The sequence below is a fragment of the Sturnira hondurensis genome, unplaced genomic scaffold, assembly GCF_014824575.4.
Source record: "Sturnira hondurensis isolate 20B ecotype Veracruz unplaced genomic scaffold, ASM1482457v3 Scaffold0006849, whole genome shotgun sequence".
Taxonomy (NCBI): domain Eukaryota; kingdom Metazoa; phylum Chordata; class Mammalia; order Chiroptera; family Phyllostomidae; genus Sturnira; species Sturnira hondurensis.
The window spans coordinates 2658726-2685013 of NW_028079480.1; the positions used below are offsets into that span (position 1 = coordinate 2658726).

The window sequence follows — 26288 nt, forward strand, 5'->3', positions numbered from 1 at the left end:
GTAGACCCAGGAGTGGGATTCCTGGGTTGTAGGATATGCGTAAACTTAGCTGGGATAGATACTGTCCAACAGATTTCCGAAGTGGTTGTACCGATTTATACTCTGTGTGGGTACATATTGGTTTGGAAAAGAAGAAAGGGACCATGTAGGGACCCAGTGAGGCCTTTTGGGTCTTGGTCTGTGTGGCCTGGGGACCGCCGCACACTCTCTGGGCCAGCACAGCAGTCGGTAGACACCCATCCACCATCACAGAATGCTCGGGGCTGCCCCTGTCAGTGATCCTTGTGTTGTCCTAGGGGGACCTGCCATGGCTCAGCACAGGAGCCCAGGCTCGGCAAGTATGAGATGCCCCAGAGAGGGGTCAGGCGCCAGCCCCCATGCCAGCTGTGCTCCCAGCGGCTACGGAGCTGTCTGTGTGGAAGATGCTGCCGTGAAGGGAGGCCTAACAACCCCACCGCCTTCGGAGTACTGCCCCAGCGCCGGCTTGGTCAGCCTTCTGCCTAAGAATTCGAGCATCTGTCTTCTCTTTTCTCCTCCCCTGTGAGCTGAGAGCGGGCAGAGTCCCTCAGAGGTGGATCCCTTCTGATCCCCCAGAGGTGGCTCAGCTCGTTATACCTAGGAGGCACTGGCCAACAGTGGTGGAAAAGGGAGAAGGAGCAAGTAGATGGAGACTTGCCGGACCCTGGAGCTGCCTCCCCAGGGCCTAAGAGGTGAAGAGGTCCAACAGGGCTTTGCTTCCAGAAGGGTGATTATAACACTGGTCACAATCATAGGCTTTCAATTCAGACTGCCTGAACTTGAATCCTTGAGCTGGGCCTCAGTTTTTTCATCTGTCAAATGGGAATAGTAATGTTCTGAGGACAAAAAGAATATGAGTGAAATGCTTAGCATAGTGTCTGGCTCATAATAAATGCTCAATAAAATCAACTCTGCCTCTTCCTTCTTATCATTATTATTATTAGTAGTAGTGATGGTTGTAGTAGTATTTTTTTAAAAATTTAAATTGTTGTTCAATTACACTTGTGCCCATTTCTGCCCATTACTCCCTCCTGCCCTCCCCTTCCCCACCTCCCACATTCAGTCCTCCCCCACCCCAGTGGTAGTAGTATTTGCAGGAAGACCCCAGACCTGAGAGGGGTCAAGTTTGAAGTGGAGAATGGAACATTGGGGGCCAGGCCTGAGGCCTTTGAAATGCGTACCTACCTGGTGTTTCTTCCTTCCCAAGTCTGATATTATCTATTTTCCCAGTGTGTTTTTCTGGCAGTGTAATTTTTATCCTGATTACTTTTCTCTGAGAGCCAAGAGTGCTTTGCATCTATCTAGAATAGTTCTTTTATTTCCAGAATGGGAATAGTTTTATTGTTCTTGCTGATTAAACTTATACTGGCAGGGGTTTAAAAAAGGTCCAGCAGTTTACAGTTGTAGAAAGTGAAAACCCCCTCTTTCCCTAGCCCAGCACCCCCAAAGTTATCTTTCTGCTGCGTCCTTCCAGCCTGCTGCCTTCAGGCCATGTGCATGCAGGTCTTTTTAAAATGTAAAAGGGGTTGTTTTCACCAACTCTGGTGTGAACTGCATCTCTCACCTGCCACACCTGATGGGCGGCTTATGCAGGGCATTGAAGTCTGTTGCATCTAATTAACTGTAATTAACTGTGCCAGTTTATCAGACTTATCCATGTAGGTGGGCATGAAGGTGGCGTCCTTTTTTTCTGCAATGTTTTTTTCTATTAGAAACATTACTACTGTGAACAGTGTTGTGCATAAATCTTTAAACATTTGCTTTGATTTAGAATAAATTAAAAAGGAAACACACATTTATCCCCACTTTGTACCTGCAAATGTTTGAAAGGATGTACTGTGTTCTTAGGTATAGGTTATCTCATTTCCAAGCCTGGGTGAGTCCACCTGTTTTGGAAGGCAGGGTGTGGAAGTTGGGGGGAGGAGCGTGACTCACAGGTGAAGCCCTGGAGGGGGTGGGGTGCAGTGCAGCCCCGCGCCTCCTTCCCCTGCTGCATCTGATGAGCCTGGAGCTACTTTCCTGGCTGCAGAATGAAAGGATGTCATTGCACTAGAAGTGACCTAGTTGGCTTCATTTCCTAGGAGAGCCCAACATCCCAACCTCAGTGGCAGAACCCGGGTTCCCATCTCCTAGGCCATGTGCCCTCCCCTCTGCCAACCTGGCTGCCATGTTGCCAGTTAGGGAGGATGGAGAACAACAGAGGTGTGTGTACACGTTCCTTTGCCGTCGCTGGAGAGTAGGCTGCACTCTTTCTGGGCCAAGGCGCCAGCAAAGACCTTGTACCGGGTTGGTTTAAGAGTCTACTCAGGGTGCCGCACTGGTCACAAAAAAGTCACTGAGGGCGCTGGGACCCCCAGCAGGGTTTAAGGTTAAAGTGGAGAATGGGAACACTGGGGGCTTGGTCCTGAGGCTTTTGAAACATGTACCTACCTGGAGAGAGAGCTGAGAGAGGGCAGAGTCCGTGAGCTTTGGATGTCCCAGAGGTGGCCCAGCTCCACGGGCTGACATTGGTGAAGGGAGAAGGAGCACCCTTCTGGTTCCCTTAGGGTCCCAGGCTTGTGGATTAGTGCTGAGCAGTCTCCCTGCCCCCAGTCACTCTCCCCATCCTGCTTCCAGGTGATCTTCCTTCCTGGCCCTGACCTTGCAACCACCGTCCTGGATTGAAGAGTCTCCCCTGCCTCCCCCCCCCGCCCCTCCCCAAATTCATGCCTGTCTGGAACCATGTGACCTTCCTTGGAAATAGAGTCTTTACAGATCTAATTAGCTATGGGTCTTGAGATGAGATCACTTTTGATTTAGGGTGGATCTTAAGTCCAATGACTGTAGTCTTTATGAGAAGAGGGGAGAACACAGACAGAGGAACACAGAAAGATAGAGGGACACAGACAGATAGAGAGAGGAAAGAACATGAAGAGGGAGGTAGAGACTGGAGTGATCCAGCTATAAGCCAAGGAACACCAAGGACTGCCAGTGGCCACTACAGCTCACAGCTAGGAGGAGGCAAGGAAGGATTTTTCCATAGAGACTTCAGAGGCAGCATGGCCCTGCCAACACCTTAATTTCAGACATGTAGCCTCTGGAACTGTGAGAGAATAGATTTCTGGATTGTTGGTTTTTTTTTTTATCTTTAGAGGGGAAGGGATGGAGAGAAGGAGAGAAATATCAATGTATGGTTGCCTCTTGTGCGTACCCTGCTGGGAACTCACCCACAACCCAGGCTTGTGCCCTGACTGGGAATCGAACTGTGGTTGTTTGGTTCACAGGTCCATGTTCAATCCACTGAGCTACACCAGCCAGGGTGATTTCTGTTGTTCTAAAATGTGCACTTTGTGGTAATTTGTTATGGCAGCCCAGGAAACACGTACAAGCACGCCCCTGAAAACCCTTCCACGGCTCCCTGTTGCTTATCAGAAACATTCCTTGGTCTGACCTCCAAAGCCCTCCACAGTTTGTCCACAACCTGCATATCTTGCTCCCTTCTCTGCCCCCATCTCCCCAGCCAAACACAGTGACACTCTGTATAAGCCCCGAGTGACCTTCCTTCCAGCCTCTGTTCCACCTTTGCCCTCTGCTCCGAGTCCCCATTCTACAGAGAAAGAAACAGAGGCCCCGAGAAAACCAGTGGCTCATTCAGGGCCCTCCAACTGCTGTGCATAGGGCACAGCTGCCAGCTCAGGGTGCTGCCAGGGTTGACACTGCCGTTAAAAATTAGCCTCATTTTGTGCTTGGAATTTCCCCCAGTTTTCAGACAGGCCTATCACCCTCCCTGGGAGATGCCGGGGTAAGTGGCAGCAGCGGTTTGGAGGTGTGTGGGGGCAAGGAGGCAAGAGCGCATTCTTGAGGGAGAGAAAGTCCACTATACATTTTATTTGCAGTGAGAAGAATGGAGTTCTGGGCAGGCATGGGCCAAGCCATTCCTTGAATGGGGCCCTTGAATGAACATTGCAGTTTCCTAAAGCTGCTAATCGGATTAGCTGTGTAGTGAAGGAAGTACTTAGCGGGACACACATACGGATGCACACACACACATCCTCCTGCATCCTCTTCCAGGGTGCAGATCCTGACCCCACACTGCTGGGTCCTGAGACCCTGCTTCCCTAACCACCAAAGACATGAAGGAAAGGCCTGTGCAGTTGATGTTGGGGACTTTCTTCCCTAAGAAAGTTGATGTTTGTTTCTTCCTTAAAGAGTCCAGGAAGACCGTGTGTAACACTCCCATCTTTGCAAATGTCTGGAAACCTGCAGAGGAAATCTCATCCTGAATGCATCTGATTTCCTGGCCTTTGTAGCCAAGACTCTGAAAGGGGAGATGGTGTTAATTACTTATTGGCTCTGATGGGAGCTGATGTTCCGTGCCTCGTCTATTCTGAGCCACTGGTCCATGTCCCTCTCTATTGAAGAAACCAACCTTGTTCTAAATCCTCATTTCCTAAGCTCCTGCCATCTGTGCGGGCATCTGCACGAGCCCACCAGTGTGGGCACCCAAGTCCAAAACAGTATATTAGTGGGTGCAAGTCATGCTACAAGTTTGAATAACTTGCCTTCCCTCTCTGGGCCTCCTCTCTAAGTAACGAGGTCCCTTCCATCTGGCAGGCCCTTTTGACTGCTAGGGTTCCTTTGGCTACTCTGGCCATGACTTTGAGTGGCGTAGATTGATTGCCTTCACTTGGTCTTAGTGTCTCCACCTAAATGGAGGGTCACATGAAACCACATCCTCATTTCTTTCAAGCCAGTGTGAGCTCTAGTTTTGAGCTTTGGGTTTCAGTTTAGAAAAAGAAAAACTGTGAAAGCATAGTCCATGGAGCACGGAGGGACTAAATTCAGGCACAAAAGGCCAACGTGTCCCCATGAAATACCCACATGCGCCACACGGGCTCCTGGGTTCTGCCTTTCCAGGTTTGAGAGTCTAAAAAAGACCCAGCATGTCTCTACTCTCAAGACATTATTTTAAAATTAAATTTATTGGGGTGGCATAGGTTAATAAAATTATATAGGTTTGAAGTGTACAGTTCTATGATACATAATATGTATATTGCATTGTGTGCCCACCACCCAAAGTCAAATCTTCTACCATGCATTTGACCCCCTTTACTCTTTACTATCCCCCACAACCCCCTTCCTTCTGGTAACCCCCGTACTATTGTCTGTGTCTATGAGTTTTTGTTTACTTTTCTTTTTGTTCATTTGTTGCTTTCAGTTTTATATCCGCATATGAGTGAAATCATATGGTTCTTGATTTTTTTCTGTGTGACTTATTTCCTTTGGCATGATATTCTCAAGATCCATCCATGTTGTTGCAAATGGCAACATTTCATCTTTTCTTGTGGCTCAGTAGTACCACATCCTCCCTATCCTATCATGTATGGAAGGGCACTTTGGTTGTTTCCATGTCATGGCCACCATCCCTTTTACAAGATGTCACAGGGAGCCACCACTGTCCCCATTCTTACCTGAACACTTATCAGTTAGCAGCACTCCTAGCCCCAATAAAGAAAATTAAAGAAAAGATGAAGCCTTGTCTGCAAATCTTGGGGAATGTCTCCTCTGGTGCAGGGGCTGAGAAACTACCGTCTGTCAATGAGGTTGCTGAAAACAGTCTCACCCAAGAGCTCAGCCTTATGCTGGAACAATGGAGGGAGGGCCAAGACGAAACAAGGACAAATCACAGCTGTTGACAGTCTGGTGGACACAGCAAGGCACACACTGAAAGGTCACCTGCGATAACAAGGACAGAGCAGTGTGGCCTCATCAGTCCACGGAACTAATCTTTATTTCTGACCCTCACCTCTCAAAGGTAGGCATGGGGAGACCGTGTCTTCACAGCTCAAAGGGACAGGGTGAGTGGTGATGCCAGCAGCTGTTTCTAGAAGCAGTGGAGTGCAGAGGCTAAAAGCAGGCCTTTGACATTAGACATGGTTAAGTCCAAGACTTGGAAACACATTTTTAGCCACGAGGCTCTTGTGTGGGATTGTTTTCGGTGGCCCCATCCACAGACTAGTTTTTCAGCCCCTCCTTCTAGGGAGATATTCCCCAAACTTTGCAGACATAGCTTTGTTTTTCTTAATTTCCTTTATTAGGTGTAGGAGTGCTACTAACTGACAAGCGTCCAGGTAAGAGCTGGGGCAGTCGTGGGTCACTGTAACATCTTGTAGAAGGGACAATGTCTCCAACTTATGAATGAATGCCTGGTTAAATTCTTGCTGAGTGGTTGGTTGGGTTCAGGTCTGTCTGCTTTCATATCATGCAACGCCAAGTGCTATCTCTGTGAATCTGTGTGGCCTCTCCTGCTGGGGCCACTGGTTTAGAAAGCTGGAGAGGGACAAGAAGCTGGAAGGGAGCAATCTTTCTCATCCTTTCCACTGTCTTCGAAAGAGACTTGGAGGGAGGGGTGCCCAGAGAAGAAGGTCTCAGTGACTTTTTTCTCTTAAGTTGACATCTGCAGTTCACAGATCCCTTTGAGAATCTGATGAATATTGTGAGTACTTCTCTGAGAAAAAGGTACACACATACACACAAAAGTTTGCGTTCTACTTGAAGACGTTGAACTGCTCTGTGGATCCTAAGTTATGAAACTCTGGTCCACAGTCTCCCTTTCCTGTTTCCACACTGCTGAGATGTTCGTCCCAGGATGGGTGGAGAGGTGTGGATGCTGGAGTCAGGCAGACCTGGGTGCGCCTCTCTGGCTCTGTCTTGCTTAGCTGTGGGACTCAGAGTGACTCATTCTTTATTTATAAAATGGGATGTTAACACCTGCCTTGCAGGGGACATTGAAGAAGTTTGATGGGTAAAGTACTTACCCCAGAGTCTGACACCTGGTTGGTGCTCAATAAATAATAGCTACCGTGGCTGTCCCTGGGCCAGCCCTTTGGCCGTCTCTTCTCCCAGGCCCACTTCTGTGTCCCAGACTCCACACTCTTTAAATGCCTTGGGATTCTTTTTCTTTGCAGTACTCTGCCAGCACCCCCAAGGGAGTCTCTGAAGCGGGGCCTGCACCCACGAGATCTTATCAAATCCTTGGATTTAGATTCCACCAGCACAGGGAAAGTCTCTATAAATCCCCAACTTGAAGATTTCCCTACATCTCCTGAGTCAAACTCTGGGTCACAAAGCTGGCTAAACAGAGATCTGAGTTTGGATTAAATGATGATTCTTCTTTCGTGGTGACAACAAAAGGAACAGTCGTGTCTACCATGTGGTGTGCTGTATCTTCACACATCAGCTGTGTGGCAGGCACTGTTAGCACCTGTAGAGGCGAGAGCTAACGTTCAGACGCATATACTCTGTCTTTGATCACACAGCTCAGTATTGGCAAAGCCAAGATTAGGACTTAACTGTGTCTAATGTCAAAGGACTGCTTTTAGCGTCTGCACTCCACTGCTTCTAGAAACAGCTGCTGGCATTGCCACTCACCTTGTCCCCTTGAGCTGTGAAGACTTGCTCTCTTCACCCCTGCCTCTGAGAGGTGATGGTCAAAGACAAGGATGAGTTCCCTGGACTGATGCGGCCACACCCCCTCCTGCCCTGTCATTTTCCATGGCTGTTCAGTGTGTGTCTTGCTGCACCCACCAGACTGTCAGCAGCTCTGACTTGTCCTTGCTTGGTCTTGGTCCACCCTCTCGAGTTCTGGCATCAGGGTGGGCACATGAATGGTGCCAGACAAACACTTATGGCTTGTGGATGGGGCCATGAACCTCAGAAGTGCATGGTGACCTCCTCGTTTCCCTGCTCCTCTGCATCCCCAGGAGGCCGGTTGGGACTAGGATGGTTTGTTTGCATGTGTGATGCCTCAGACCCCAGCTGGGAGCGGTGCCAGCAGTGAAAGGACGGCTCATGCTCAGGCTGGCCAAGCCCAGCTCGCCCTGTAGGGAGTGTCTGAAAAGGGCATCCTTTTGCCATGTGGTCAGTAGCCTGCCTTTACTGGGCCCTTTGTATAGATCCCTAGACGGGAATGTGGTCCTTAGGCCGCTTCCACTTTTCCGAGTCAGAGAGGGCGTGGCGTCGTTCCTGCTCACTCCTCCAGGGCTCCCTTCAGCCCTTCTCTTCAAAGCCCTGTGGGGGCCCCCCAGCTAACCACTCTGTTTCACTCCTGCCCCATCCATGTTGCCTTGGCTCCCACAGTTTAGAACTTGACCTCATGCTGAACTCTGACTCTGGGCTGCCCTGCACTCTCCCCTTGTGTCCACCCCACAGGTCTGCTGACCCTCTGATACCAAGTTCGTGATTAGAGTCCCTTTCCCTCCCTCATCCCTTCCTCCAAGTGACAGATGCTAACTGGGGGCTTCTGTGCTCTGCACCAAGGATACAGCTGTATCCAGTTTTCCTTTGCCGATAAGGGGATGGAGTTCTCCTGATGGCAGTGACTGTGGTCATGCTTTGGGTATCTCGAAGGAATGGGGCAAGCTAGAGGGGCATGGCCTGGGGTCAAAGCCCCCACTTGTTGGGGGGACCTACCAGCCTCCCAGAGGATGTGTATGACCTTCTCTCCAGAACTTACTACTGGAGAGAAGTCCCCAAGTGACAGCTGTCGTCCAGGTGGCATTGGTGTTGGGGGCCAGCCTGGGGCATAGGGCCTGACGGAAGGCAGAGCAGGGCCGTGGGGAGGCAGTAATGTCCACACGAGGACAGAGACCAGCAGCATCAGAGGTCTTTCCTAGCATTCACGGGGAGTTCTGGTTCTGTGCTGGGAGCGCAGAAGAACAAAGCATGGACCCCTGGTTCTTCTGTGAAGTAGGCCTTAGGGGGGACAACCTGCCAGAAACTTGGTCTGGGAGACTGAGATAGGGACGAGGGTTAGAAATTTAGCAGAACCCCACAGATCAAAATTGGGGCCAAAGCTTTGCTGCTGCAGCCCTCAAGGGCTGCTCCCAGAACTCCTATGTCCCCCTCCCACTGAGGATGGGGCTGGCTGGGTTCACAGCAGCAATTGGCAGCTGGTAGAGGAGGGGAAGGCCCAGCAGTCATTCCGCCCATAAAGTTTTCAATTTAGTGAGATGATTTGAGATGATAAAGAGGCATCTGATAAAGTGCACATCTGTTCTTTGGGAAGGAAAAAAGAATGTAACATAAGGATTCTATCATCTCACTCCCTGCGGCCTCATTCAGAGACTGACTTATACCTTGGATTGGAGCCAGAGTTCATTGTGAACTTGAGGTGCCGGGAAAAGAAAGTTCACCTTTTGGTTGATTTTTATTGTGACTACATTGGTCAGAATTTGGAGAAACCAGGCTAGGAGTCTAGTTGGAGCCACCGTGGGGTCAGAGCCAGGTGGGGAAGGGGTGGGGACCACCCATGGGCACCCATCCAGGGAGTCTTTACCCCAGGCCTCCTCATGGGCCACCATTCTGGGAGCCTAAGTCAAAACTGGGAGATTAGCTTGAGAAACCAGGACAAACAAGAACTTAGGTCCTGATATTCTGGAGAAGTTTCTTTCAGTTTCAAGGTAGAGAATCCCTCTCATAATAGCTCAAGTGAAATAGTGTGTTGGGGAATACGTTCTCACGGCCATCTAAGACAGAAGCAGGAGAGCTGGCCTCATGGGACTGGACTAGAAATCGGAGAGAAAGGAACAGGCTGGCTTCTCTTCTGGGGCCCACAGAGTGTCTCATTTTGGCTTTTGCCTCTTCCATTTGCACCTGGCCCACTGTGGCCACCACGCGCAAGCCTGCATCGCAATCTCTCAACTCAGGAGTCCCCCACTGAATGCCTGTGGTGCCTACCAATGTCGGGGTACCATGGAAGTCTTTAGAGTGGAAGAGATCTCCAAGGAAAGGAGTATGAGGTGGCCAGGTCAGAGGGCTGACAGCAGAGCCACGAGGAGGCAGGAGGAGGAAACAAAACCATAACGGAAGCAGGCGACAGGTCTGTGTCTTCGAGGCCAGAGAAGAAGGAATGACGGAGCAGCTTCTGGTTTGCAGGGGTGATGGGCTGGCAAACTGACCCCCCAGGGGTAGAGGTGTGAAGGTAGCTTCCTTTTGGCAGAACCTGGTCTTGGGACCAAGCCCCGTAACCTCATACCCACTTTGCCATTTACGTTATTTTCACGGGAAAATACTTTCTGAGTTCCCATCAGCCATCTTAACACCTGGAATGCAGGGTCCAGCCTCCTGTGAGCTGGGCCAGGGCATGATCTTTGCCTCTCTGCTTCGGCCAGGAAAGGTCTGATTCTACTTCCACTCTCCTTTACTTGTCTACGTTTTTGTTTGTGTTTATTGGATGATATTCTGTTTCCCATTCTTAATTTAAATAGTAGTTGATCTCTAAAGCAGAGGGAAGTGAACTAAACCACACTTAAAGTCTTTTTACTGAGGCGGCCCTCTAGTCAGTTCTTCCAGTGGCAGGTGACCCAGGTGTAAGAAATTGTTGCCACTCGAGTTGAGAGAACCTGTGGTGGATCTTTCTTTGACAAAGTAAAGGATGGTTTATTCAGCAGGTAATCGCCCCCTAAAATTTTTGAACTTAGCATTTGTAGTTTCCTTAAAGCTCTGAACTTTTGCTCTGTATTTTTGGGGGGCCACCTTTGGATGTGCGCATTTTGTTACAGCTGGGAGTTGACCCTTGTTTCAAATGCATTTAGTGCTCAGGAACAAACTGAGTTGTCTTTGGACAAAACTGGTGCCCTAGCCCTTCAGAAGTTCCCACCGGATGGCGGACGGGGCCACGTCACTTTCCCCGTGGGGCCTCAGTTTCCTTGTCTCTGAAATGGAGGTTTGGTGTGCAGGGTGGAGGGGAATGAAGGTGGGGAAGTGGGACAACTGTAATGGCATAATCAGTAAAATATATTAAATAAATAAAATGGAGGTTTGGACTCTAAGTTTCCTGAGGGCCCACAGTGAGTCTCTCGGTTGTTTTGCTAAAGACAATCCACGAGTGGATGGAGACTCCCCGAGCGGGGCCTGCTGCATGCATGTCTGATTGGACAATGGCGCCTTTGGCTCCTCCTCCACTGAGCCTTGTGGAACTTTGGGACAGTCTGCTCAAACTGCATCTCACTCGGGACCTTCCGGAGACCTCCAGTGAGCTCCCATTGGTGTTGCAGAGGTGTGGCTGTGACCTCCCTTTGTTCTATCTTAGAAAACAGCAACAAACACCAACGGGCTGGAGAGGGGAGGTTAGAAAAGGTCAGCCTGCCTCCCACAGCAGAGCCACGTCAGGGACAGAGACACTGCGCACTGGTGACAAGCAAGCTGGACTGGGAAGGCCAGAGACGCAGCTTGAGGGGTGGCAGGCGGCCCTGCTGGGGTGGGTTTGGAATAAGCCCCCACCTGCCCCATCATGCTAACCTGTGGCTGATGTATAGCAGAGTCGCATGTCTTCTGGGGCTGTTTACATGACATCCGTAGGTCATTATTTTTGTGGTTTCCAAGGAGGTCCAGAGAGAAAGTGATGATGGTGGTAGAGTTGCCAATGGAACCTCACCCTGTGTTCTGGTCATCTTATTTCCCTTTGGTGTCCTTCAGTGAACCTGTATGCCCAAAACAGTGATAGAAAAGCCACAGCTGGCCTTGACCCTGAACTTCTGATCTTTATCCAGCCCCCGCCCTACTCCTATGGCTTCTTGCTTTCTGCTTCCCAGGTTCTCCATTACCCTCTGGCATCCTTGTGCCTCGGCTGACGCTGCCCGAGGGATTCCTGTCCTCCCTGACACTGGCACTGCCAGAGAGCTGACTCTCCCATTCATGCTGCAGCGCAGGGGTCCGAAGGGGTCAGCCCATGAGCCAAATCTGATCTGCAGATGGGCTTTGTTTTGTAGTGCTTAAACACATTTAATTTACTGACCACATTTAAAAATCAGGTTTCTCATACATATCCGGAATTCTGACTTCCCTTGCAAAGCTGGAAGACCTGGCATGCTGGTCCGGCAACCCCGCGCAGCAGCAGGCAGTGGAGTTGCGGAACGAGGGGTCGAAATCGGGAGGCACAGGTGCTCTGTGGTTTGCCACAGACCCCACCACCCTCTGTCCATCTTTCCCACCGACGTCTTTCACTCTGATGTGTCACTTGCTCGGCTCTCCAACGGTAGACATTTGAGTTTGCATATTGGGCCACTGGGTAAGAGACACCAACTTGGGCGCTCATTCAGATCCCCATGACACTGGCCAGGGCCAATGCTTTCTTTTCCATTGAGGCCGGAGAATCCTAGAGCTTCAGCTCTTGCCTGGTAGTCTGGAAAGGGACCCTTCCCATGGAACCTCTTGTCTCCTTTTCCATGAACTTTCAGTCACTGGCACCTGCTTGCGATGTCAGGTCCCGGGCTCTGGATGGCACAGGGAGAAAAATGCAGGAAAGTCAAACAGGACACTCAGTGTCTTGCAGGGGCTGGTTAGTGGCCCAGCACATGTGTTGGCATCGGAACGGGTTCTTTCTGCCCCAGTGAATCAGTGGAATAGAACTGTTAATAGTTATTCACCTCTCAGAAGTCAAGGGCCCAATACGCTTCACTGACATATGCCGTCCCCCCAAAACATCAGTTATCTTAGCCTCTCTTTGCCTTAATTATCTCTAAAAGGTGAAGCCACTGCTCTGCACCTCTCCTTGAACCAAGATGAATTCTGTCCTGACAGGCCAAAGGCAGGTTGTGAAGCCCCACACTGTTCTTTCTGCTTCTCTCCTCCGGTTCTCCGGGGAGGGCTTGGGTCGGCCTTCCCCTTTCCTTGATTTCCTGAATTCCTTGCTGCTGTTTCCATGAGCCAAGTTATGGGGTTTTCCCTTTCAGACATTTGTACATCTTTATTGGTTATTTAGTCATCTGTGTGAAGGCCATGTGATCAAGTCCTTCTAGGATTTGCTGTGGAGACAAACATGTACTTTACCTCATCAAGACTCAGTTTCCTCATGTGTGTAATGGAGATAACAATGATAATACCCTACCCCACACAGGTGCAGTGAGAATTAGCTGAGATAATGTGTGTAAGCATTAGCCAGTCAAATGCTTGCATGTGATGTATTTGTTTGCATCTACAATGAACACCTCTCGGCAGAGATGGAGAGGTGCTGTCTCAGTCCTCAAGGAGTGGCCTTGTAGGGACAGCAGACCGGTTCACAAATTGTTTTACTGTGGGCCTGGTACGATCAGGGCTGGGAGCGCCTCCGAGCAGGACCTGTGTCTCATCTGCTTCTCTGACTCTCACACCTGGTACAGGGCTTGGCACAGAGAGGCGCCCTGTAGAAGCTTGTTGAACGAAGGACTAAGTGAGTGAATGATTGAGTAAAGGGCCATGAGGGAGATGTAAATGAAGCAGGAGGAGAGGGATGGCTTCAGGCAAGAGGATGAGCTTAGAATTTGAGCCATTTTTTGCACTAAACCCATAACTTCATTTGGGGAAACTGAAATGTTTACAGCATTTACTCAGTTCATCCAAGAACCTGAAATGTCTTTACTTACTACTATTTTTATATATTGCAATAAAAATGTACGATTCTCCTCTGGCAGTTATACACATTTGCTATTAATGTTATCCCGAGTCTCCCATGTTGACTGTTTTCAATGGACCCTCTGAGATTGTCTGTTGGCAGATTTCAGCATGAAGAATGGGCAGGTGGGTGCCTTTGTCACATCTCAGAGCTGAGTAAGGTGTCCTTTCCATTTCTTTTCTCACGTCCAGCTGGGTACTGAGTTATGTTCATCCCATCACCTGAAGAGCCCCCGTAAATACCCTCCTCTCTGTTCCTACAGTCCTGCCATTCTCCAGGGAGTCATCGCAGCTTTCCTGGAGAAGGGCATGAACGTCTGCTGTGGCCTCACATCTTGCACCCTCCTCCCCGTCCCGCTCCCACCAGCAGCCACCTTCTGTGTGCCTCAGTGAGGGAGATGGAGCTTGCTCTTTAGAGGGTGTTGGGGAGGCAGCTAACAGACACACAGGCAAATCAAGGAGACCATTGCTGGTAATGAAATAAATGGAGTAATAAATAAATTCTTCTAGAATCTCCTCTTATGCATCCAGCTTGTTGGTCCAAATTTTGGTCTTAAGTGTCTCAGGGAAGAATTTAGTTGGTGTTCCTCATGCTCCAAGGTCCCTGTGCTACCCTCTTCCTGTCTCACTGTCAGCCGTGAACACGGTGTGTCTGGATTTCTCCCACCATGCCCCTCCAGTGCCCCCCTGCAGTCGCACCCTGCACGCACCCAGGAGCACCCCCAAAGCTTCTGGGAATCTGTGTGAAGGAGAGGCCCCAAAGAATCCCCCGAGGGCCTCTGAGGACCAGCAGTTCTCCTCTATAACTTTGCAGAACCCAAAAGGAGGGAACCCCACCAGAAGCGCTGGTGACAGTCATTGCTGTGAGGCAGCTGCTTCTGCTTTCTTATGTCCCCTCCTTCCTTGCTCCTCTTCCTTCTCCTAAATGGAACTGGGACATGCTCTCAGACCCTGCCAGTTTTCACTTTGGGGTAGAGCAGAAATAAGCCACCATCTGTCAGGTCAGTTTAGGCATGTCCTGAATTGGGGTAGGGGGCCTGGGGTCTGGGCAGAGCTCCACTCAGAGGGAAAGGGAGGGCTAGTACAGCTGTGCTCCTGGCCAGGGCTGAGGCCATTGTGTGGTCAACAAGATAAAAGAGGCTGAGGCCTCCTAAGATGACCTGAAGAACAATCATTAGTAAGATTATGGCTACAATGTGCCAGGCAGTGTATTAAGTGTGCTTACTACCTGAACAGTTAGATTCTATTATGTCTGGTTTTATAGATGAGGAAACTAGGGCTCACAGGAATTCATTATCTTGCCAAAGACCACTTAGGTCAAAAAGCTGTGCTACTCAGGTGAGCAAGTTATTTCCTTTCTGTGTTCTATTCCTGCCTGATGTTCTCCCTTCTCCACTTGTTATAATCCATCATGCCCTTCAATGCCATCTCCAGGAAGCCCTCCTGGACTTCCAGGTTGGGAGTGGGATCTCCTTCATCCGATTGCTCTCACTGTGCTTTGTGCCTCATTGCTGCTTTGGGTGGCTCAGTGTCTGGTTCACAGCTGCCTAGCACACTGTGGAACAAACTTGATTCCAGGCAGGTGTTGAGCTCTGCCGGAAGTGGGGACCCGAGATGGATCCAAGGGAATCCAGTAGTTCTGAGCTCAGCTGGAGTGAGGGGGCTCTCCTTTGTGCCTGTGGGGACCACTTTCCATTCCTGAGGAAATACCTACTCGTGTTCAAGAGCATCTGGCCTGATCCCTGGTTTAGGGCACGTTTAACTGTCAGCACTCGCCTGGGGCAGCCCCCTGGTGGGGCGGGTTTTCCCTGGGAAGGTGGAGAGTGGTTTGCCTGGGCAACTTCCTTGGGGGCTCAGGCTCCCATTTATCATCTGCCTTCTCTTCTCCTCCTCTTCCTCAGAGGCCCTGCCCCATCCTCTGGGCACTTCACACAGCAGAATACAGGCAAGTCTCTCTGAGCCTTCAGAATCACCCCTGAGATGTAGACCCAGAAATGTCTCCCTCTGAATCTACGTGCCCCTTCGTGGCCCAGCTGCCAAGAGAATAAAGAGCTGAGATTTTCCTGACCTTCTCTTTTGGGACATTTGCTCACAATTATTTAGGTTGAAACCCCCTAGTCCTGTATTATAAAGGCTGTCAGTGGCATCCGATGGGCCTGGGATTGCATCTGGGTGTTGCTTCTTACTAGGGGTGTGATGACTGTGGTGAGTTGTTTCAAGTTTTCCAAGCCTCTGTTCTCTCACCTGTAACTAAAGCTTGTAATAGTCCCTGCCTCACAAGACTGTCCTGAGAACTAATGAGAAAATGAACACAAGGCAGAAAACACAGCCCTCCACACACACCGAGTGCCCGGTGAGCATTCCTGGCTCCCTCTGCAAAGCTCTAGCTTTCGGTGTGGAACTGACACCCATCAGCGGCACTCTTGTGTCTCAGCCAATCAGCTCCACTCTCCCAGGGGTAGCAGGATGACTGCCCATAACCTAGTCACTCAAGTCTTGAAGTATATCTTCAGTTAATTTTTTACAGTTACTTGATATCTCCCATTGTTCTGGGTGAGCACCATTGGGAACAAGGTTTAAAGAGATACCATGCTTGCATACAGTGGATGCCTTTCTTTCACTGACTGCCGTTGACTTTCAGTGAATTGTTGGCCCACACTCGGTCTTGTTTAGTCTACTTTAAGGAGAACTCAAACTTTTTACTGGAATTGTGTTGCTTCAGGTGTAAAATGTCTTGTCTCCACAGCTAATGTTTCGTCCATTCTGCTCCCTCAGACTTCAGAACAGCTTCAGAGTCAACACCGATCACATAATAGGAGTAACAGCGAAGTCAGCGAGTGCTGATGAGGGGCCAGACCTTGTTCTGTGCCTCTCGGGTATTAGATCTCTTAATTGTTGTAAGAACCCTATGAGGCAAATACCCTCATCTCCATTTTATGGATGAGAAAACTGAAAACACAGAGAGGGTAAGTAATTTATTGAAGATCACACAGTTAGTGTGGTTTAACCCTAAATGGTCTGACCCCAGAGTTTACACTCCAGGTCCATCTTGCAAATCTCTTACTAGAACCATCTGGCAAGTTGTAGGCTGTTACGTTTGTGGTCCCTGACTACCACACCTGACATATTCATTCCCTTGTACAGTCCTTTGTCTCAGTGACTCTGGGCTTGGTCGTGTGACTTGCTTGGCCAATGGGACACTAGAAAGCAGAAGCCAAAAAAAATATCAGGGCTCATCCTTTTGGGGATGCTGCCTCTTGGAACCCTGAGACCACCCTGCTGTTGTGATGAAGCCCAAGGGAACCATGTGGAAGAGCCACATGGAGCAGAACCGGGGCCCCAGACACATGGCTCCCGGTGAGCCTTCTCAGCCATGCCCCAGCCCCTCGGAGCCATCCTAGCTCAGGCCCCAGACACTGCGCAGCAGTGGAGCCAGCCCCATTTGTCCCTTGCCCCGATTCCTGGCCCTCAGAAGCAGAAGCAAGCATACAATACTTGTTTTTAAGCCACTCTGTTTAGAAGGATAGTTTATATGCACCAAAGAATGATGAAAACAGCCGAGAACCCACTGCCAGGCCGAGGAAGAAGGATGTGGGCCAGGTATACAAAAATGAAAATACCCAGAATCCAGCGCTCAGGAGAGCCAGGTGAACAACATGTACTCCAAGAGCATACCTAAGCAGGTGTGGTGTTGTTTAACCCAGAAGAATGGTGGTGCAGGAGTTCAGGTGGGTGGGAGGCCCAGCACCATGCAACATGTAGATATATCCTACTGCAGGCTCTGGGAAGAGAGAGCTCATGTTTGCATGGTCGAGGAGGCTGCCGTGAGCTTCGGGACCTGGGCGGTCACACCCAGGAGTGGGAGCACAACGGAGTCTGAGGCCTCCTCAGCTGGTGCAGGACGTAGATGGGAGCCAGCTGGCTGACCAGAGGGCAGGATCTTGGAAGAGCCCACCCAAAATTGTCTGAGAGAAGTGAAAGGAGGTTCTGACCAACCCCCTTGAGTTCCATCTTGCCAAGGTGTGGACTCCTTAATTTGTTCTTTCCACAGTAAGGACAGAAAATCAGAAGGAAAAAAAAGAGAGATCAGACCACAGCTTTCCATCTGTGTAAACACAGCTATGTTTCTTTCCCATTGGGGAAGATTTCCCCAGCAACCGTGCATGCACGTGTGTGCATATGCGTGCACATGTGCACGCACATGCGCACACACACTACCAACTGCAGAGAATGTGTCTTTAGGCAAAGTGTGTGCTGTACTCTAGTTCTTTTTTTGAAAATCTTTTTATTTCCTGATTTGAAAAGTAACATATTGAATAAAATTTGGAAATGACAGAAAGTGTGCAAGAAAATAAAATTCATCCAAAAATCACCAACCAGAGATGATTGCACAGTATACACAGTAGGTATTTCCACCCAATATTTTTTCTTTTTTTTTGTATATGCTTTTTTAAAAGATGGAATCATATTAGATTCTACTGGAATCGTACTGGGTACTGCTTTCTAACCTGTTTTTTGACTTATAATATGAACATGTTTCCCATTTAGCAAACATTCTTCTTAAACAGTTTAAAAGGTTACAGTGTTCCATTATATTGTAATTTATTTTACCACTTCCGTATTGGGTGTGGTTATTACATCTTTATTACAAAAAATGTTGAGACAAACATCCATTTGGGTCAGAATCATATTACCTGTTTTAAAAGACTTTGACCTGGGTGGTGTAGCTCAGTGCATTGAATGCTGGCCTTAGAACCAAAGGATTCCTGGTTCGATTCCCAGTCAGGACACATGCCTGGGTTTTGGGCCAGGTCCCCCAGTAGAAGGCACACAGGAGGCACTGCAACTGATGTTTCCCTCTCTTTCCCTCTTTCTCCCCCTCTCTAAAAATAAATAAATAAATAAAATCTTTAAAAAAAGACTTTGATACATTTTGCTAAATTATTCATTAAATGTCATCAATTTATATAGCTTCTCCACCAGCAGTGTACAAGAATTCCTGTTCTGTTACACACTTGCCAATATTAAATTACTTTATTAACAAAAACTGGCAATAATCTTTTAACTTACTTTCCTTTTTTTCTGTAGCATTTGAAATTTGGCATAGATATAAAGATTGCTTGGCATCAAATTACTTAGGATTGCACGTTGATAACCATCACGATTGCCTGGCTCATTCCTGAATAATCTGCTTAAGGGACTTTGCTACTTTTTCCCTAATGAATATTGAAAACCTCGGCTGAGCTGGGCGTGTTTTGCAGCTAGTTTTCTGAGGGAGGTGTGCGGGCGTTTCATTCACTGGCCCTGCCGGAGTGCTTGTGCAGACCCAAACCTGTGCCGGGGTGGGGTTGAGGAGCAGGGTTAGGAGCATGGATTCTGGGGTGAGGAGGCCCCAACTTGGAATGCAAGTTGAATCACTTACCAAGCTGGGTGACCTTGGACAACTTGTTCCTGAGCCTCAGTTGTATCTTCTGTAAAAGAGGAATAATATTACGTATTTGTGGGATTGCCGTGCATTTGCACATGCCCAAAGGGCATGGCAGATTAAGTCTGTTTAAGGCAGTGTGAGGATCAGACCCTGCCGGAGCCTCAGAGGCCCACTGAACCCTGGCTCCAGCCACATCAGACCCTTATTTTCCTTCTCCAGGACTTTTCTACTTGTTTTGTGCCCCCACCCTCCTTTTTTTGCTAGAATACTCTCCCCAGATGGGTGTCCCCTTTCATCATTTAGGTCTGTTCAAATGTTGTCTACTCAGATCTTCCTTGGACTCACATCTGCCAGTGCTCTTTCAAAAAGTTCTCTTTTAATTTCTCCAACATGCTCAGTCTGTCCATGTCCATGGAATGCTCTGTTGTTTAATGTTGATTTTCATCCCCTGCCCTGGAACCATGGAGGCCCCTTGAAGGGAAGCCCTGGCTGTCCCTGCCTGCGGGAACCCAGCCCAGGGCTGCCCAAAGCAGGCACTCAAGCAGGCATTTCGTTCATTGGCCCAGCCGGAGTGAGTGCTTGTGGCACTCAACCAGTCATTTCTGAATGAGTGGACTGGCAATAAAGTAAATTTCAGAATCGTTACTGGAGATGACTTCTTTTTCATAGAGTGACGCAAAGCATTTTCATGCTGGATTTACCTCTCAAGACTATAATTACTGTATGAAAAAGTCAGTGTTAACCTAAAAATAAAAAAGTGGAAATGAGAAGCAACAAGTGTTCATCTGAGACAAAGAATTGTCAGTTGGGAAGAACAGATTCAGGCAGAAGCCCAATAGTGTTTCCCCAATGTAGAAAAGGGGCTTAGGGTTTCCATGGAAAAGGAAGAAGGTGAGGTAACTTGTATTAAAGATGACTTCACTGGTGTTGGATGGGGTGAGCTTAGATTTGTACTTTGTATACTGGCTTGAAGTTCAGTCATCAGGTGAAAGGCTAGATGTGTACTTTATTAATTAGTTAGAATGTCTGTCATTGGCGCAGTCCAGTTTTATCGGTCCTTACAAACAGGATATTCTCATTCTCACTGACTTCTTGGAATGTTGGGGGTTTGGTGCAGTTTGGAAGATAAAGAAAAGCGAGGTGTGCAGGGCAGTTCCCCTGAAACGGCTACTCTGGCCGTTTTAATGTGGCTCCACTCACGTCCCCTTTCACATTAGTAGCTGAGAGAGCGAAGGTTGTCCTGGCGGGGATAAGTTAGCATGCAATGTGCATCAGAGGCTTTGACACCAGGCTGAGCTGGAAAGACCCTCAAACTCTCCACGCAGTGGCTGTGTGTGTCCCTAAGCCTCAGTCACCCTGCCTGTGCAATGGGAATGTACCCGCCCGAGAGCGGTGGCTTGAGGATTATATAGCGCATGTGTGGTACCTGCAAATAATCAGTACTTAAAATGGTAGTTATTGTTGTGCACACAAAACCAAAACCTAACTAATGTTTGGCCCTAAGAATGAGGGATGGAGGGAATAATTAATATAAAGGTCTGTTTATTTATTAATTACCAAATTAAGAATATGAATTCATAGTTACTCTTGTTCAATGGACAATATTGATCTATGGAACAAGGCTCTTCCCTCTTGGGCTTTGGAAATCTTTGGATGCACACAGTTGTTATTTCACTAATTGTGGTGGAGGGGCGTTGTGTGTACATCAGTGTCTAATATGACGCATATAATTAAGCCACTTTTGTGTTGGGAGCGGAAGAAAATTGGGCTTTCCCAAAGAAAAGCAGCTTGCTCCCGAAGTTGCTAACAGATTGCTTCTTAATTGAACTTGGGAGGTGAATTATATGGTGAATTAGAAAAAAAGAACAACTCTGAATTTAGTGAATTGTTCCATAAAGGAAACTGTGGGATTGAATTGCAAATGCTGGATGGAAACATTTCAGCCTGGCCCCCATGCATCACGGGCCGCTGACCTCCGCCGCGCTTCAGTGAGAGGGTGAGGGCCTGGAGCTCTCTTTTCAAGGCCCGGAGGGCATTCTTTCCCAGAGCCCAGCTGTAAGCCTGGGTTTCTTATGCAAAGGAGTCGTTTGAATAAACCCCTGTGACTAATGAAATCTACAAGATTTTTGCATATCCTCTCACTGAAGAGGTAATTAACCAAAGATCAAATATAAGGATACACACACACACACACACACACACACATGCACGCGCGCGCAAAAATATTTTTGTCTTGAAATCATACCCAAGGCAAACATACCCCCACACCCCGAGTCCTGGCCCCACTGCCCTGAAGCTTTGTCTGCCTTGGCTGTATTTTTTCTCTTTCTTGTTCTGTGTGCCAGTTACTGCAGTTGTAGCCAGTCACACCTGACTTACTCATTTGCTGGTTTTTACTGAAACAGAGCAGCTTCCCACCAATTTAGATGTGAGATATGACTTTCCTTAGTGTTTGGTGTCTGTCTCTGGCCCCACGCCTTCCATTTCTGGAAGGGGAGAAGTTGGTTGGAAGAAAGTACCATGGGATGGAGCTTCCCCTTACAGGGTTCTCTGAACGTTGAATCCCGGGCCTGGCTGCCTTTCAGGATCACCTGGGGAGCTTGAAAAAAATCCCAAGGCCCAGGCCCTGCCCCAGACCAGCTAAACAAGAGCCTCTGGGGGCGGAACCCAGGCATCAGTATTTTTCTAAAAAGCTTCCCAGGGAATCCAAGTGCAGCCAAGGTTGAGAACCATAGTTAGGAGAGTATCTGCTTTCTTCCCTCCAAAGCTGATAAATACGAACTTTTTCATCAGTTAGGCTGAGTTAGAAATGATTGCATTCTCTTTTCAAACACTGTCTACCTGACTCACCCAGCCAGCCAGCCATCCTGCCAGCCAGCCATCCTTCACTCTGTCCATCCGTCTGTCCATTCATATGTCACATCTTTTTTTGAGTGCCTGCTCTGGCTGGGCAGGCACAGTGTTCGCTGTTCATTCTGGGACAAGATCAAGTCCCTTTCTTCAAAATGCTGACAACTAGAAGGCAGGCTAAGGGGTCAGCGGAGTAAACAGGAAATCGCAACGCCTTGTGTGGGAGATGCACATCCAGGGATGACGGGAGCTCCTCTGACCCACAACGGGGCAGCTGCCCAGAGGAAATGGTCTCCAGGCGGACACTTGAAGGACCCATGGATTTTGGGTAGGCAAAGAGGTGGGCGTGGCCGTGGCAGGTGCATCAGTAAGAGGGAAGCAGAAAGCCAAGGTGCGGACCACAGAATGGGAGTGGGGAAGGTGGCGGGAAGCCCCGGAGCACTAGGTGGAGGTGGCCAGAGGGGCCATATCACAGGGGCCTCATCGGTTCTGTTAGGAGTTGGAACTCATCCCAAGGGTTTTCCTCAGGGGAGTGGCCAAACCCCTTTAACTCCAGGTAGATCCCAGGCTCAGCTGTCCTGGAAGCATGAGATTTGAGCTTCTGAGAAAGCTTTCTATGAAAAGGCAGAGCCTTTGGTCTCTTGCTGGTAAGGATGACCCAGGAGGGATCGTGCTATGAAGTGCCCGTGGCACCAAACTCATCACTGACTTTGGACGCCCTCCCACAGACCTGGAAAATGCCACGTGTCCCTGGGGCATAACCGGCCTCTCTCCAGCATACCTTGTCCCTCTCGTTCTTCCTGGGTCTGAGGCTGAGGGAAAGGAGCACAGGTTTGGGGGTCAGAGAGAAGCCACCTCCTATTGTCACTACTCCTACCAATCTGTGCTCTCAAGACAGGTAAGTCACTTTACCTCTGGGAGCCTTGTTTCTTCCTACATAAAATAGGGAGATTTATGGCCCTGTATCAGTGGGCTTTTGTGAGATAGAATTACAAAATTCAAGGCCAGGAAAACATTTAGCAGCGTCCTTAGTGTGTGGTCAGCACTGTAATTGGCACGTGCTGAACACTTATTAACAACCAACTTAGCTATTTAGTTGTCTATTTGTTTATCGTGTTCTCCTCTACCCTCCATCAGAATATAATTTCCATGAGGTCAGGGTAGAGTTTGTTCAGTGTCACATCCTGCGCAACAGAAACAGCATCTGGCATGTAGCAGGTGCTGGGTAAATATTTGTCGAATGAGTGAGTTCCCAAACAAACCCATGACCTCATTTGGTTCTTGCAACAGCCCATTTGACAGATGAAACATACTAACGCCCAAGGTCTTAGCCACAGTTAACACAGTGGAGAAAAGACTGAGCTAGTCTCAGAGCCTCGGCCTTGGGCTCTCCTTCCCTCCACACATGGCACATTCCTCGGCTAGCCAGCAATTTTCATACCATCAGGATTTCCCCTGACCTTTAGCCCAAGAGGAAGTGATATTGCAACTGGAAGAATACCCAGAGGGCTGGGAGCTGGCAGCGATCACCCCGGCAGCTGCAGGGAGTGTGTGAGTGGATTCTGAGTTCGCCAGAAAGGCATCGGAATGAGCAGGATGAAGGCATGCAAAAATGTCAGCATGCGCCTGGTCCCTCGCCAGTGTCAGAGTCATGGGAGGGGAAGAGGTGGTCTGCCTGTCAGGAGCTGGGATGTGGGACTGCAGGGCTGTCTCTGGGGGTTGTCTGGGGTCAGACCACGGGGTTCTGTGTTTGAACCCCTTCCTGGCTGTGGGGCATGGGAAATACTCTCAGGCTCTGACCAGGAGACTGTCCCGAACCCTCAGCTTCCCTGATGGGCTGGGCAACCTTGGGATAATCATTTTGTGTGATTTTCTCACTTTGCCCCTCTGTAAAATGGGATGACACTGTCTGCCGCCGAGTATTCTCCTCGGGGTCAAAGGGGATGTGGGGACCCTGCTTTGTAAGCTACAGATTTCTAAACAAAGGCAAGAAGTAATTTTGCTTTTGCCAGTAGGTTGTTCTGTAGTTGCTGCGGTGTGGATTCGCGTGTATAATTGTCTCCCAGGGACACTGGCTTTGATCTCGAGTCTGCTTCCTGGGGTCACTAGCGACCCAGAGGTTCAAACCTCCAATGTGGGAGTCCTTGGTGGCCCTTCTCAGTCGCATCGGCCTCTCTCGTTGCTCTGCCTCCATCTCCATCTCCAGTGCGGCAGGGCTCCCCCATCCCCATCGCACTGTCCAGCCCGCCCCACTGCTGCCTCTGCTCTGGACCTTCACCGGGCTCCTAATGGATCGCCCGGCTTTCTCTTTGCCTGCCAGAGAGATCTTGGTAAAACAGATGAAAACGCACCCGTCTGTCCCTCTCCTGCTGTAGACCCCACCCGCCTCGGCCACCATGGTCAGTGTCTCCCCGGGGCAAACCTCTTCCTGGTCCGGGTTCTTCCCCCTCCTGCCTTCTGCCGGGTGGCACTGACCCGCGTGTGGCCTCCCTGGAAGGGCCAGCTGCTTCAGTCACACTCTGCCACATACTTGAGTTTGCTCTTCGGAGCATTTTCTGAACTTGCGATGATCTTCTTTCTTTATTTTCTTACTGTTTATTGTCCACGTATGGAGGGTGTACACACTTGTCTGCCACGTTCATTGCCGGGTCCCTAGTGCTGGGACTGCACTTGACTCACAGTGGGTCTCATAATAATTTGTGATTGATCACGTTCCTGGGGGGGATGGATGGGAACCGGCTTATAGATCATGGCTCCGAGCGAGCAAATGCAAGCGTCGCTGTCCTGGAGGGAGGCAGTGTCTACAGAGTCTGATTTACCAAGTAAACAGCAATTTCTAAAAGGAGACACACCCCAAAGAGGACCGCAGACGCCTCTTGAAGCCACAGCAGCATAACTGACTGCAGAACGTGTTCAGAAGCAGCATGGCGGGCGTCTCTGCGTGTTCCGCAGCAGGGGCGGGCGCGTCCTGTTGGCATCTGGGCTTTCTTACGGAGGCGGGGGTCAGGAAGCTGACTTTGGGGGATTTATCTATTTGTATATTTGACTTCAAGTGCCCTTAAGCTGATCAAAGAGAGAAGTATTTTTATAATTTCTCAATTATCTATGTAGTTATTTAAAAAAAGCAGGTTCTTTTCTGCCCTCATGTCTGGAACAGGTCCCGGCAGGTGCTCAATAAACCTTTGCTGAACAAACATTTACTGCCCCTGCCACTCCCACCCGAGCTGGTCATTCTGCTCCTCCCCCAGGTGACCAGGTTGCCTCCCTCATCCCCTGTGCTGGTGCAGAGAAGGCCGGCGCGTCCTCACAGTTCCTCTTCCTTCCTTCAGGTGGACTTGAAGAACAGTCTTTCGAGAGCTGGTCGAACGCTACAGCCACGAATGCCAGCGGCCAGGAAGCTGGAAAGGGTAATGTGAGCCTCCACCAAGGCCTTTGGGGGCTTTTTTAAATTGTGGTAAATTTCATGTAACACACAATCGACCACTCGAATGTGTACAATCAAGGGGCATTACATGCATTCACAAGGTCATGCAGCCGTCCCCGTAGTCTAGATCCAGATTGTTTTTGACACCCGCCCAGGGGACTCCATACCCACTAAGGAGTCACTTCTCATTCCCCCACCCCTGCCACCCTGGCTTTGGGAACCTCTCCTACCTCCTATCTTAGTGGACTAAGAAGGACCGAAGTCTGAGCGTGAGGTTGGGTGCCCTTTTGTTGAGTGGGGTGGTCTGGCTGCCAGAGAAGGAGACAGAAGGGTGGTATTTGGTTGCTCAGAGACTGTATGGTCTTCTGTGAAACTCTGCAATCTGTACTTGACCTTTTTCTCTAGAGCTTGGCTTGTGTGCTGAGGCCCCTGAGGGATGAGAGGAGGGGTGAGGAAGCTCGAGAAACTAGGGGTCTGACAGAACAAGTGACCATGGGAGGCAAAGAAGGAAAATAAAGCTGGGCTGCTGGCTGGGGAGGGGGTGCAGACTGGAGAAGCCTTGGGCTGTTGGAAGAGGGGGCAGGTGAGGTTGTCGCTCCCCGTGAGCAAGGCCACCTATCAGCGGATGCCCGCCTAGAAGTACCACCCCCTCCTGGCTGGGCGACGATGCTCAAATGCAGGAGTGCTCTCCGTGTTCTGAGATTCTAGCCCAGAGGTTATGGGAAGGTGTCTGACTTTCAGAAAAGCTTTCCTGGCTCGGAAGCTGTGCTGGAGGAGAGGCTGCTGGCCTTCGGTCCGGCCTGTTTTCTGTGGAAATCGGGGCTCGTGGCCAGCCCCGGTGTTTCTTCCACATACAATTAACACATAGCAAAACAGATCATTTTGAAACGCCACAATCCTGTGTTTCGGGGATGACTCTGTAGGGGTGAAACAGAAATCATTATTCGCTTTATTCCATGTTTTTGCTTTAATGTTATTCTATATTTCGTACATACACATGTGTAAATGTGGTAATATAATCACATACTTTATTGTCTTCTCTTTCTTTCCTTTCCCTTTAATTTGGCTACCTCCTTCACTTTTTTCTGCTATTACCCCTCTACCCTTTTCCAAGTAATGCATGCGAATGACCTTGTATGCATGCTTTTGTATTTTTCT

At 49.3% G+C, this 26288-nt stretch overlaps 1 protein-coding gene across 1 annotated transcript in view; it reads left to right on the forward strand.

The window, feature by feature from the left end:
- The window catches only part of TLL2 (tolloid like 2), a 126258-nt gene that overhangs the window by 33122 nt on the left and 66848 nt on the right, over positions 1-26288 (forward strand). Inside the window, exon 3 of the mRNA XM_037050909.1 lies at positions 24955-25113. Within this exon, the coding sequence (XP_036906804.1) occupies positions 24955-25113 (159 nt within the window). The remainder of the gene's footprint in view (positions 1-24954; positions 25114-26288) is intronic.